At 42.3% G+C, this 14787-nt stretch overlaps 1 protein-coding gene across 6 annotated transcripts in view; it reads right to left on the bottom strand.

Annotated features, from left to right (window-relative positions):
- GRK5 (G protein-coupled receptor kinase 5) overlaps nucleotides 1–14787 on the bottom strand; it is a 166120-nt gene that overhangs the window by 23851 nt on the left and 127482 nt on the right. For 4 of the 6 annotated variants that reach the window (XM_037401053.1, XM_037401058.1, XM_037401057.1 and 1 more), the window contains 5 exons: nucleotides 8215–8315; nucleotides 5221–5313; nucleotides 2302–2365; nucleotides 1621–1761; nucleotides 445–635 (listed from right to left, as the gene is read on the bottom strand). In XM_037401053.1, the coding sequence (XP_037256950.1) occupies nucleotides 445–635; nucleotides 1621–1761; nucleotides 2302–2365; nucleotides 5221–5313; nucleotides 8215–8315 (590 nt within the window). Of the gene's footprint in view, nucleotides 1–444; nucleotides 636–1620; nucleotides 1762–2301; nucleotides 2366–5220; nucleotides 5318–8214; nucleotides 8316–14787 lie in introns of those variants that run through there. The other 2 variants (XM_037401059.1, XM_037401056.1) reach the window with 2 other exon arrangements.

Genomic DNA, 14787 nt, shown 5'->3' with positions numbered 1-14787 from the left:
TCTTGCGCTAATCGTGCTCCCTCTGGATAGGAGAGACGGTTTTCCCACATCTGACAGGCTGCAGCCCCTGGTGCAATATAATCTAACTAATTAAAATAGAGGCTTGAATACAATTATCTCCATTTCACACCAACTAGAAACTAGATTCCTTAATGAAATCCCTTTAAAGGAACTTCCATAATTTTCTTACGTCACCCAGTACACTCTGAGGTAGGGTTTGGGGAGCTTTGTGTTAGTTCTGTATAATTTAGATGGGATGTACTTAGTGAAGCAACTGCCCCCTTCCATCGCTCCTGAATCACATTGTATTTGCACAGGGCTCTGGAAATTTCAGCCAAAGCGCACTGAGGCATCTCAGTTGAACAGCACCACAGTGAGCAGGGAGGATGCAGGCAATTCTTTTCTATGCAGAAAAGATGTCCTAAGACTCTAGAGAGTGCTTACCTGTACACTGTATTTTCTCTGTGTAGGTCTTCTAGGCCACAAAGAATCTCTGCTGCATAAAACAAAGCTCTTTCCTCCTCAAAGCCTGGGTTCCCCATGTTGTAGATGTGAAACTTCAGGTCACCTCCATTCATTATGGTCAGAACTAAACACAGTGCATCCTTTGTTTCATAGGCATAGGCTAAATTGACCTAGAAAAACATTTGTAGCATAGTTGTGACAGTTCAGTTAGCTGCTAAGAGGAAAGCCCTAACTTTTCATTAAAATTTTCTCTGGAAAAGGGAAAAAGAAGTAGATTGACTGAATATGATATGGGCCTTATTACAATAGAAAACATACATTTTAAAAGTACAGAAAAATCAGATGTTAGGATTTTATAAATTAGTTTGTTGGATTGCTGTCAAACCCCTATCACCTCAGTAGGTTCCCAGGAAGGCTCAGACAGCCCAGTCCTGTGGTGGTCAAACAGACCATCACTGAGGCATGAAGGTCAGCATCACCCCTGCAAGGCTCTGGTGGGTGCCCCAGGAATGATGAGACACACCAAAAGTTACCCATCACTTTTAAATATGTGCCATCATCTTTGCTTCTGCCAGAGGTAAGTAAACATCTTGCATCTGTTGTATTCACAGTGTTTTCCTAAAACGAGTATAAAGAACATGACAGATGCTGAGAGAACACCACCTTTTTTTTAAAAAAAATCTAAGTCAAGCTTTTAAGGAGGCAGAAGAGCTGGCACGACTCAGGAAAGCCCTATGTCAGGCAGACCAGCTCCACATCACTTGTTAGATGCTGCTGCTAGCCAATCTCTTCTGATCTATTTGGGTTGAATCTCCTTCAGTCTCCTCCAAGCTCCTCTCTCCCAGACATTGGGAATTCAGGTGATCACCCCGGATAAAAATAGCTCAGCCTGATGCAGTCCTGATGCAAGTCAAGGCTGTAAAATGCATCATCTTCTCATGGTAGGAACAGGCACCCGTGTTAGTGCATTTCTCACAGACCAGAGGCTAAAATGAGACTCAGCAAAGGTGCATGGAGCAGGACTAAGGTGCCAAGCAAAGCGAGTCGGCTTCTGGCACCCCTCCTGTAGCAGGAGGTGGAGGAGGCATCGGATTCAGCAAGAACAGTGCTCAGCAGGTGAGCAGGGAGCTGAGCGCTAGGGAGTTCAATACTCACTACAAACTGACTATTGACTTTTTCTAAAATCTGCTTTTCATTTAGTGCCATGGATTCGCCTTTCCTCTTTTTTATTCTCTTCTTCTCTAATCTCTTGCAGGCGTACATCTTCCCTGTCGCTCGGACTTGGCAAGCGCAGACCTGCGAATTGAACAGAACAATTGCTGGGTAATTCGAAGCAAACGCTGTGTCTGGGTTGCACTTCACTCCTCACGATCTGATCCGACTTAGTCCTTTTAAGGCTAGAGACGGCGGCAGAGCGAGTAAGGCACAGGCGGGGGCAGCTGGGGAGCCGACTACTGTTTCCAAACCTGCTGTGTAGTATTGCTTTAATTATTTCACTTTCCTCTGCCTGCTTCCTATCCCACCTCCTTTTGTCTGTGCAGATTGTAATCTGCTCAGCTACAGCCTGCCCAGCCTCCTCTGCCTCTGCTGCCCAGGCAGAGACCTCAAGCCACCAGCAAAATACAAATAAGGGTGTGACCTTAATTCCACTGTGAATGCAACGGTTGAATACGAAATCATTCTCAAAAGTGTTCTTTTGAGATTACGGTGTCATGAGAGGTTAAGTAAAACTGTCAGCAATTAATGAAAACCAGCCTCTGTCGCATCAGGCTCCTGTAACGTGCAGTGCCTGAGAAGTAAGAAACACTCTTAACAGAAACTTTCAGAATTACTCACCTCCCCAAAGCCACCTTTCCCCAGCACCCTGTACTGCCGAAATGTGTTTTTCGTTACTGGTTGCCTGGAAGTAAAGGAAATAAAAAAAAAAGAGACACACTACATTTAATGCACTCTCTGTGATTTATTTATTTCAGACCATACTTTTGAAAAGCAAAATAGATAAATATTACATAATAACATTATTTCGAGGTAATCATATTATATAATACAATACATAATTATGTAATTACATTACTTCAATACTATGTATGGCTTGAACTTTTCAATTCCAACATATTAAGCTGTAATAAAATACAACACATTAGTGAGTCATCAGTATAATTTCTGCTAGCATCTTAGGACCAAGGAGGGTTCTGGATCTCCATTATATAGCTTTGGCCTTTGTTAAGCAAAGGGGAGGTCCGAGAACTTCCAAGAAGGTATTAATTCTCATGATATACAGGAATCTTTTAAGGGTAGTGCTGGGCTAACACTATTGATTTGCTTGGTCTTCAAGATGAGAAAAATAGATCCAAAATGCAAACCACCAGAAAATATTTCTTTTGTCTTGACCTTAAAGCAGGAAACAGATGTGAAACAAGGAAAGAATTAGTCCCAGGAACCAGAGAGGTGGGTTTAGGTGCCATTCGCAGGAGAGGAGAGCAGGAGCTGAGCTCCAAGCCAGTCCAGCCCCACCTGGGGCACCTGCCTCCTGGGAGAGCATCATGGGTGAGATGGGAGGGAAAGCACCGCTTTTCTTTTAAGGGCCAAATTAAGGGTTAAATAGGTCTTTCTTTCCGAGGGCTGCCTGCTCCCTAATGATCACTAGACATGATCACTATACCATCTCACAGGATTCCCACAAAATTCTGCTCCACCAAAAAGGCTCCAGCCCTACGTCTAACTCGTATTTTGTCACCATAAAAGTTTTATAACGTGACAGATGAAGAACACTAGATTCAGAGAGATCTGACTTTGTATCCACCACTCCATCACTGAAGTATTACAATTATATTAGCAGTCAATATGAATATTCCTACCAGCTTTGTTTTCCTCTGGCGGGCAGCCAGGCAGCACAGGGAGCACAGCAACGTGGCTGTTCCCACAACAGTGATGATGAGGTTGACGACAATAAGGAATAAATGTTAGAGTGAATCGTTTCATTTCTGTTCGTTATTGTTTTTAAAAGTGGGGGAAGAAAACCACGCAGAAGGCCAAAACTAGAAGAGAGAAAGATGCTATTTTCAGGCTTCTGGGAGGACACTGCAAATGCTATTGGGGTTAAAAGCAACAATTAGCAGTGATAACTAGATGCTCAGCAATGTCCCTGGAATAAATGGACTGTATGACTCCTCCGTTGCAGCCAGCAGGCTGTCAGAAGGAGCTGTTGCTCACTCTGTGCCACTAACATCTCTTTGCTAACCCTAAAAACAGTTCTCCCAGCTTCTTAAATCAGGCATATCCAATAGCTTGTCACATTTGCTGGGGGAATGGAAAAAAAAATAATCCTCAAAGCATTTCAGAAAATTCTTGAACCCAAATGTGAAAATAGATAGGAAATAGCCTGGCTAGAGATGAATCATCTGATGGTTTTTTTTTAATTGAAATGGAAGAGTAAATGCTGGATTCAGCAAAGATGGCATGTGGAGCACGTCTTGGCATGAAATGGCGCTCCCCTCTGCCCACTGCTTCCCTTCCCTCTAGTGCAGCAGCTTTGTAGCTTTCCAGGGAGAGGAACTGGCACAGCTCCTTTGATCTCTGAGGCATCACGCTGATATACACCGCTTATGGATCCGGCCCTAACTCATCTGCCGTAATTAAGTCCATTTGTGGAACCTGGGGCTTCTCTCAGCTCAAGGTCACTGTTACCCAGCAGTGTGCGTCTGCTTCAGCCCTCACCAACAAGGAGAAGACAAAGGCCCCTTCCCTTGCAAATTAATACCCACCAAGGCTGCCTGGTTACTAAATGTGCTCAGAAATGTCTAGCCAATAAATATGGTGCCAGGACCTATATGCCATAGCTTTGTTTACAGTGACTTAATAATAGTGGTAACTGGTCCAGACAAAAAAGATGCCACATTCAGAGCACAGTTAAACAGAAAGACAACTGAAGCTGTGGAATGTACTTGAAATGTTCCTAATGTACCTAATACCATTAAAAGCCAAACACTTGAGCACCAGAAGCCAAAACTGGCTCCCTGGTGTTTTGGGGTGTTTTTCTGTTTTATTCTTTACTTCCCCAGCAAGCAGCATCTGCTTCAGTCTTGGGCATGCTTGGGCACAGTGTTTGCAAATGCAAAAGCCAGAGACTGGACATGTATCTTACGTTTAGCATTACAGATGCACAAGGGTAGGTTATAAAAAAGTGCAATGTGTCTTTCAAGCTGTGCCATCAGTAGCTCATGGTGACAGGGCCTACCGTGAAACTGGCCACAGATGTTTCTCAGATCACAGGAGATTTGGATTCCTACTTTTTTATAGGCTGTAGAATTTTTTTCCTATTCACTTGCTGTGCACAAGCATATGAGCAAAAAAGGTGCCCAAGCTGCTCGCTGGAGCATGTCACCTTCAGGAGTGCAATGTCCTTAGAGAGAGAAGGAAGCAGCTGAGGAGGATTTACGGGTGTAAGCACACTCATGGAGGATGAAGGAGCACAATCCATATCCCAGGCACTGACTGTGCTTGTTAGATGGTCACAGCTGGAGGAGACTCAGCTTGTGGTTAAATCGCGTCTAACGCCAACATAACCATGACTTTTCTATATGGCAACTTTGTCTGGCTAAAGCCATTACCTCTTCTTGAGCTTCCTAACAGTGAACACTTAAAACCAAATTCTAAAATTATGAAAGCCTTCCTGGAGCTCTCTGAATTTTTAATTAACAACAAAAAAAAAAGGCAGGGGGGGGAGGGTGGGGAAGTGAAAATTACAAAACTTACCTTTCCAACCACTTCCACTGGAGAAACCTGTCGAAGTACATGCTGTTTAGGTATTCTTGGAATGGTTCCCCACTGAGGTGGTCAAGGACAGATCTATCTCAGATGAAAAGGATATATAAGCATTTTACAATCCTAAACTTGGAGCAAAAAAGAAACAAAACAAGAGGAGGAAATCCAGCCTTCTTGTTTGGTAGGATCATTTTACTTTTACTTCATTTTGTAATTGATTTTACTCAGTTTCAATCTAGGAACAAAGTGATGTGTTTGATGTATTTGATAACAGGAAGCCTTACAGAAGCTGAATAGTAATATGCACTGGTTATGCTTGCTGAAAATTAACAGGGCATCTCCCACTGGCTTCAATGGGCATTTTCAAAGGCTGTTAGTCACTAGACAAGAAATGTCTTTGCTTCTGTAAGTAAATTAACAGAACACCCTCAGGAACTGAGCTCCTAAACTTTGGGGGGTGTTTACATCTGGATTGAAAATTTCTGGTTAAAGCTCATTTCTGTCAAAGAGGGACCACCAGAGGTGTTATTTTGAACAAAAAAAAAAACCCCAACAACACAACCAATTTTAATTCCTGCTATACAGAAGTAGTAACTCTGATTAAAGTCAAAGGGCTATGTGCTTTGTAGAGTAATACAGAGGAAGGAAAGTCTAAACAGGGATGTGGATTCACTTTTCTTCTGGGGCTCGTACAGTGGATGCAAAATCTTTTTGCATAATCGAAGGAATAAAGGAATAAAAAGTAAGAGAAGTATGTTGCTCACGACAGGCAACAAGCAGCCAAAGACGAACAGACAAGCCATAAGAAAGGCCAAGAGTTCAGAGCTAAGAAAAGCTGGGCTTAGCTGAGAGAACCACCTGAGGCGAAGGTGGTGACAATGTTTAACAGGGGGTTGTTCACCTGCTGGTTTTGGTTCTTGCCTTGCTTAGTGGGGTACTGCATCCACCTCTGCTGGCAGCATTGGCAGGGACAAAACTTGGGTTTGGGTGAAAAGCGCCCACAAGAAATAAGTATTTGTGTCTTGGTGTATACAGACAATTTTGTGTCTGTATGTAAGAGTGTACAGACACGCTTCCAGATTTTGCTGGAGGAGGAAATCCTCTCTGAAGGACTACTCTGGTTTGGGAATGGGTAATCTATGTCTTACCCTGGGGCAGTTCTAGACCTGAGCAAGCAATTCACCAGGAATAATGTGTCTCCCCAGTTTAGTTCCTCCTGTTCATAAGCTACTTACTCTTCATAAGTTTTTGGAATTTCTCAGCTGTTTGAATTTTTTTTTTGGTAATTCTTGCACCATCAATTTGGAGCAGGCAGGTAATTGCACATATTCAGTATTCAGAAGTCAAATTGTTGTTGTCTTCATTAGCTTTGATTGGACACAGATCATATGGTTTCCCCTAAGTGGATTGAAGCTCACAAAATAAAATAAAAAACCTTAATGAGATTTAATAAATGTCAAAGTCAGAATTCTAAGGCAAATTGGAAAGGGGCAGGAGCAGATAGTCAGAATATTAAAGGTCAAAGCAGAAGTTAAGAGTTACATACGCGTTTCTCTCACAGACTGATCTTATCTATGAAGACGCGTCTGAAACTCATCCCTGTTCCTGCTCCTACAGGACAGCAAACTTCATATTTGTATGTATGCCTCCCTTTTTTGGTCTGACTGTGAACTCTTCCAAAATTAACATTATTCAGTACATTTGGTAAATACCAACAGCAAGTTTTTAAAACTTCCTTTTGACCTCATTTCAGTCCATATGAAATGATCAGCACATTTATTAACAAGGTCTCAAACCTGGCTCATTTATCTGTTTCAGCTGAGATGAAGGAATGGCTGTCGGTGAATACGAGCCTGAATTAAGTGGTGTCCAACGCTGGCCTATTTCGTTCAGTTAATTAAAAGCTGCACGTATTTTAAAGAACAATAGCTGCCTTTCAGCAGTTGTTTGCTTTTTAGTTCCCCCCTTTGGCAACAACAAAGTGCATTTTAGAGGGAACTGTCAGCTTTCAAACCGATTTGAGAACTGGAAACAGGCATCGGGGGGGTTGTGTCGAGCACAGCTCTGCCTTTGTCGGGACTGGCACACACAACTGGTGCGAGTTATATGAGCATCTCTACATGACACCAGGCCAATGCAAGGAAACTGGTTATGTTATAAGAGAAGGCCAGAAATAACCCACATCTCCTACCAACGCAAAGAATAACTGAAAACAGAAAAGGTCAATGAAATGAGTCAAAACAATGAATGACAGTGGAGCGAATTTTACAAATCCCCATTACATCATCCAGGGAAAACAAACCGTGCTCAGCCAGAAACCACATGGGCCAGCTCGCGATGATCCCTCCTTTTCATATTTTTATTGGTTTATGATCTACTGGCGTGGACGTACTCGGGTCAGTGTTTGCAAATGCAGATTGCATACCTGGAGCTTTAGCACACTACAGTACAAATCGCCTCGCCGCTACAAAAACTGATAAGCCTTTCCCAGACAAAGGCTGAAATAACGCACGTTCATTTGAACGCCACAGACAGACAGAAAGCATTTAAAAAGGCCCATTCTCCTGGTGAAGATTTTCTGGAAAAGTCATGCGGAGCAAGTTTGCACATTCCTCTGTCTAAATGGACTGTATAGCCACTTAATTTTTATTCACTTTGAAACAGAGATGTTTTCTTTGGATACATTATCATTGTAGCTCTTTTCACACAGCATGAAATCCATGGCTGGTTTACTTGGCTAGGACACTCCGTCAAATACCTGAAACACTAAGTGCCTGTGTGTAGTGTATATAATGGCATGGAAATGTTTATTATATTTTGTTCAGACGAAATGACTTCACTTTGTCAGCTGTGCCTCTAAGACTGTGAACATAAGCTGAAGATACCTGCTGCACTTTCAAACTGACGTGTCTCTCTTTACCTGACACGTTCCTTACAAGCTGCTGACTGCAGCCCTGCTGGCTCCGGGTGTCGAGTTATACTTACTTTGTGCAGTGAGAGAACAGCTCTTTGCAGGGACTGTTTTCGAGTTTCTCCCCTGTCTGCTGGATAAGGTCTTGACTGACTTCAGGAACGCAGGCTGGAGACTGGGGAGAGAAGAGAGGGGCATGTTATCTCTGTGATGAGGTGCAGATTCTCCTCTCTCCATGGCTAACAGACACGTTCATTATTTATGCCCTGAGCTGCTTCCATTCAATTCCAGCGGTTGTGTAAAAGCAAAGGAGCCTTACGTCAAACAGCAGTAAAATAGGATACCGTGGTAACTCGCTCCACATTCCACTCTATCCTCACAGTGCTTTTCTGCCTTCTCCTGTACCTTCACCTCCTTGCCCAGCCTCATGAATATGCAGGACCCGCTCCTTGCCAATTCTTTGAACTGCTCCCTTGCATCCCGTGAAAAATGTGCTGGCCTGAACTGTGTACAGGCCATTCTCTTAAACAAAAGAGAAATTGGCCCAGTGTTTTCACTTCATTGATGATTCACTGTGCCATCTGAAAAATACATTTTTTAAAATTTTTTTTTATTTTTTTTTTAAACCAGCAAAGGCAAACAAGAGCGGAGCATTAGTATTTATTGATTTATATATAAATAATATTGTAAGATGCTCACAAAAGTGTCTGGACACCTTAATTTATCATTAGAAGGATCAAACCAATCCAGCAGTTTTAAAATAATTGTTTCAAAAAGGAACTCTGCCAACCAAGCACATAAACTCTTTTCATCTTCTCCTCCCTTTAGAGACAATGTACATTCAGCCCCTTCAAAAAGCCCTTACCAAAAAGAGGTCTTTTGCAGTATGCCTTGATGGGTTAACCAGTTTAGGACCTTTGGGACTAATTATCTATAAAGACAGTTTTTAGGCAGTCCACATTCTTACTCATTGACACTACACTGTAATTATATAAAAAAGTGTATATGTGTCCATGTGCGTGTGTGTGTGTGTGCACCTATTTATAGACATTTCTCCCATTGACATGAAAGCCCCTTTATATAACCAGTTGGATTTATTTTCAATAAATCCAGCCATAGATGATAAAATCCTCTTTCCTTGCAGAAGCCTTAACACTCGATAAGTTTCCCCATCTATGGCCACGACCACCAGATGTGCTGAGTGGGTGGGTCACAGAGCATCATCACTCATTCCTGGCCAGATGTTCTCGTTAACTCACCCTTAGCTGGGGATAACTTGGCAAGCACTGAAATGCATTGCAGGCAGAGTTCAAAAACACTGGGAATGAGGACAGAGGAAGGGGCAGAGGTGGAGGCACAGAAAATCTCCAGCATGGTGAAAGCTGAATTAAATCTTTTATCTTTTCCTTCCCACTGCTGAAATGTGAATATGATCCTGGTTGTGACACGAAAAAGTAAGTTTGTTCCACTTGGATGTTTTTAAATAGGGACATGGTTTACAAACTGTCTGTGCATGCTGCACAATGCTGTCGCACTATTCAACCTTGACAGACAATCTGCAGAACTTGCTGGATATCTTTGACCTCACTGAAATATTTCCTTATTTCCTCCATATATCCCTCCATTTCCTCAGCAAAAGATATCTAGGGAGCACCCGCTTTTAACAGCAAACAGATTATATTGCTAATAATTAAGAAGTCTCACGGTTTCTTGAGAGGTAGATGAGCCTCCACATTATCATCTATGAAAAGACGGAGAAAAAGCCAGATTTTCTCAGCTTGATTGGCCACTGAGGTTGAGAGGGACCAAGAACTGTAGAACAAGTCTCAGTAAATCAGACAGCTTACAGAAATGCCTAACTGTAGATGCCCATGATTAAATCGAAGTCCCATTTCAAGAGAGTAGGTAGAGGCAAGAGTGAAAGAACTGGGAAAAACCCTCAAGTCCCATTTTCAAGTCCTGCAGCTGCTGTATTGAAACTACTGAAGCAAAAAAAAAAAAAAAAAAAAAAAAAAAAAGGCAAGCAGAAACCCAAAAGACTTTTAAAGGAATATTCAGTCACAAACGCAAGCCTAATGATTAGCAGTATTTCAGTTGATTTTGGCTAGGAACCATATGAATTAATACCTGCACTTTATAGTTTGCATACTCAGTGGGGTGCATACACAAGCTCATTGGCAGCCCAAAGCTTGTATGTGGCTGCGTGAGCCTGCTGCTCCAGAACATCTCTCTGATTCCTAGGGTTCTGTCTCGTCCACTGAACTCCGCAGTCTTTGTACTGCTGTGAATCAGGATTCAGTAAAATTGATACCTCTAATTGAAGTTGCTACGAATTAATTATAGAACTTTTTCTAAATTTATAGGCCAAATTTGGGATCCAAAAGCTAAGTACTATACCCCATAATTAGTCATGTAGACCAAGCGACCTGATTCTTACTTATGCCAGGTAACTTCACTTCCCATTGGGAGTTCGTTTCCCAATTGGAGGTAAGCTGCCTTGAGGTTAGTGCTGAAGATCACACCCATGATGTATTATTACAGTAATAATTCCATCTGTCTGAGTTCAAAGTACAATTTAAAAAAATATAAGCATCAGCTAAATCTTTTTCATAAAGAAGAAACAAAATTCTTAAAGGGAAAGGGGGAAAGAATGAGCAAAAGAAACTGTAAGACAATATGGGAAGTAATTAAAAATGGCACGAACTGTGATTCCTCTCTCCAGGTTTGTGGAAGACACAGTCACCACTTCGTTTTTCAAAACCACTTGTTGCTGACCTTTGAATCTTTGCTTCCTCTGAAGAAATCAAGAGCAAGCTGACAATAGGTAAAGGCATAAATACACTGACATCCTGTACATGGACTAAAGCTTTACAGTGTAGTGCCAACACTCTGCAAGACCACTTCATTTTCTACAACAAACCCCCACTTTCTTTCACAGGCTGGTCATTTCAAAAGGTTTTCTAGCCCCACACAAACATCTGTCGTTACGCAGCCCTTCATAGTGTTCAGGGCAGAGCAGCTGCACCACATGTACGAGAGAAGCACACCCAACCCTTTCCAACTCCACACACAGTCCTAGAGAGTCTTTGTAGGATCCTTCCTGAGGTTTTCCTTGGGACTTCATAGTTCCCTCCGCTCCCATTAAGTAACCGTGACTGCTATTTTCCCTGTTTGAGTACCGTGCATACCTACAGCCTTCAGATGTTCAGACAAAGCCAGACACAATTACAAGCCAAAACCCAACCCACCAACCTACTTTTGCTCCCCTGGAGAACAATTAGGTAGGCCAGGTTATGAGTGCAAGAAAGCACTTGGATCCCACGAGCGAACACTTCCAAAGGTAACGCTTTGGCCACTTACAGAAGAAAATGTTGCTTCTTCCCTGGAGAGGTGCAAAAGATTTCTGCAGCGCGAAGCAATGGTTATTAACACTGCTCTCCCACTGCATTATGGGTGATGGTTGTAAAAGCAAATTCAGCTTTTACAGGGGAACAGAGACACCTTTTCCAACATATTAAATGTCCTGTGGCAGCTAGGAGAGCCATGCTCTGTGACTAAGACTGCTACGCTGGAGTGTGTGACACAGAATATTCTGCTGACTCTTCAGACACACCTGCAAAAACCTGTTAGGTTTTCCTGTATTCAAAACAAAATTCTGGGCAGTTGTAACGAGTCCAGTCCTGTACTTCCCATAATGGCTATTCTGTTTTCTGAAGGCAAAGAAAGTGATTCTTGATATCACTGATGATAATGTAAATCAGAAATTATGCCAGTCAAGTCAACAGAGTAACACTAGGGTAAAGCTGATGGAACCAAAACCAGATGTGTGACTCTGGCAGTGCAAAAAGTACTTAAACTGATCCAACAACGAAAGTTTCTCTCATCACATTATCCTTTTTGACCAGATAGTTTTATACAAGTCCAAAAGTCCAAACTACTTTCACCAGGTTTTAATCAAAATCTCCTGTCTCTTCTATCTTTTCACTTACGGCTAGGAACTGAAAATTTTTGTATAAATATTTTGCGGGGAAAGCAGTATCTCAGTCTTCAGATGGCCTTTTGTTTAATTTTTAAGAAAAGCATGCAATTAGGAATCGGATTAGTGATTACCTGAGAAACAAGAAATGGATATTCGGTTACTTCTGAGTACCATTAGCACCGAGAAAAAAAGTCTCCATTTCTAAACTTTGGTTTTTTCTGATATAAAAGACAAAAGAGATCCTCCTAGCTCCTCTTACATTTCAGTAAACAGCATGAAAACAGCTGAGATGTCATGCGTTTGTTCAAGGCTAGTTGTGTTCATGTCCACAAAAATTTGGAAATTGCTGTTCCTTCCAAATTAAGCCCCTGGCCATGCAAGTTACTTCCCATACTTTGCTGAGAGGTTGATAGCGGCTTCTCCCCCTTTCTCTTCATTCACCAGGATGCAACCACTGATAAACAGCACAGATTTGAAGCTGGATGCAGTACCACCCATCAATACCAGGTTCCTGGTGGAGCTGAGAGCATCGCAAGCTGAGTGTGCTCTGGTCTTCCCTGCAGCACCACAGCTGTCCCTGGCAGACTGAGTGCCAAGAGACCCCCGTGTCCATGCTGCGCTGGTAGTGCCCATGCCCCGGCACTTGGCGCCTCACGAAGTACAGAAAAGCTGCAAAATCTGATTCAGATCAGACGAAAGCTTCCGGGCTGCAGAACTCCCTGTTACCTTTTGAACATCATGTTGCATCACAATACTTTAAAATATAAACTCTCCTTTTGTGACAGTTCTGTCAGTTTTGCTACAGGTTACTTCACTCAGCTCTTCAAGACAGTCCTTGTTGACCTTCACTGAACAGGACAGGTAATAAATAAGCCTTCTTTTAAAAGCATCTCTATATATCTGCCATGGTACTTACAACATTTCTCTGACAGTGCCTCCCCCATGACTGTGCGGAGGACACCTGGCCTTTCGTCAGTCTATCAGCTAATCAAATTCGTTCTAAAAACAAGCTGAAATGCTGGCAGCACCAAGGGAAACATCCAGAAGACCTCCTCTGATAATTGTACTTCTCCTTTAAAACTTATTATTTGTTCTAATTTTCCTTAAGACAGAACTTCCAAATGTTTAAAATGTATGACTTCAGCCAAGATGCAATGCACCATAGGTGTTGCCGTCAGGTTTGTGGAAGCAAAAGCAGGCAGCCACCTAGCAGAGGTTTGCAAATTCAACGAGCGAAAGCATTTTCCTGACAACCCAACAGCCAGAGGTAGCCTTTCCGAAACTGGGGTGGGGTGAGTAGCAGGTGTCTCTGTGTAACCAGCTCTGGATATTTCCGACAGCAGTATGAAGCCCAAAGCAGATGCAGACACAACACAAAGATGCACGTGCAGAGTTGGTTTATAGCATGCAACGCTGCTGCTTCTGTGGGAGAAGTGCCAAATGACAAAGGGAACTGAGAGGGATGTGCTGATACTCCAGCTAGAGACACGTATCCAGCTGGGGTCACCACCGCTGGAGAAAGCTACAGAAAGCCAACAAGAGCACCAAGTGTCTGGAGGGTTGAGAAACGTGCTTCGGGAAAAAATGCCAAAGGGAAGTGTTGAGGAACTAGATTTGTTTAGTCTGGGAAAGTAAGAGTGAAACATGATAAAGGTCTTTTAATATAGAAATGTTTTTAATAAAGAGGGCAGGGATCAATTATTCTGCCTGTTCTGCTCTATGCTGGGGAAATGATGTGAAGGAATCCACTTAATTGCACATGAAGGCTTTTTTTCTATTTTTTCACACAGGGAAGCAAAAGAACAGGCATATGAATATTGTGGAATCTGTTCTCAGAGTTCTGACAGACCTCCAAGGGCAGACAGACATCTGCTGACGATCTAAGTGTATTTGATCTCTGTTCAGTGTAAGAGGCTCTTGAGCCCTCTCCCAGCCCTTTATACCAATGATTCTGCAAAACATTGGACTCTAAAGCACAGGCACATGGCACTGCCCAGAGAACAGATGAAAAAGGGTGTTTGTATGCTGAGTGCTCACTAGGAAACCTGGAGCTCAGAGCGAAGGAATAAATACCTTCTTTGCAAATGAATAGTCTTGCTTCAAAGACACTTGCCTCGATCATTGTTGTCTCCTACAAAAAAGAAATAGCTTGCAGAATCCTGAACTTCAGACCAGAAAAAGGGATAGCATTGACTTCAGTCAGACTGACTTTGCAAGAAACAGACCAGATCCTAAGTCCAGAGGTAATTATTCTTACACAGCGCCTTTCATCTAAGAACCTCAAAATAGTAAAGCTTCACTGCATGATTAAGTCTTCATGAGCTAGGTGGCAATCTCACAATATTTTACAGAACAGTGAACAGGGAGGTTAAGACTTGTGTTTTGCAGAAGAGTTGATCACCATCTGTGACTGAATTCAAAGAAGTCTCACTGAGATAAATGAAAGCTAGAGATGCTCAGATTCCTCACATCAGTCCATTTGTAGCTTGCAATTAGTGAATAAGGAACAGAAACCTAGAAATACAGGCTTTCATTTGATACCAGCTCTTGCCAGTGAGTGTGAGTCATCACGGTGTCTTAAAGCACAACTGTTCATCACTGCAAAAATTATACGAACCAGAAAGATACCATACTCTTTAGATTGAATAGACTTCATTCAAACTTTTGT

This window comes from Falco rusticolus, chromosome 9, assembly GCF_015220075.1.
Source record: "Falco rusticolus isolate bFalRus1 chromosome 9, bFalRus1.pri, whole genome shotgun sequence".
NCBI classification, from domain to species: Eukaryota; Metazoa; Chordata; class Aves; order Falconiformes; family Falconidae; genus Falco; species Falco rusticolus.
This window is presented reverse-complemented; position numbering and strand designations above follow the sequence as displayed.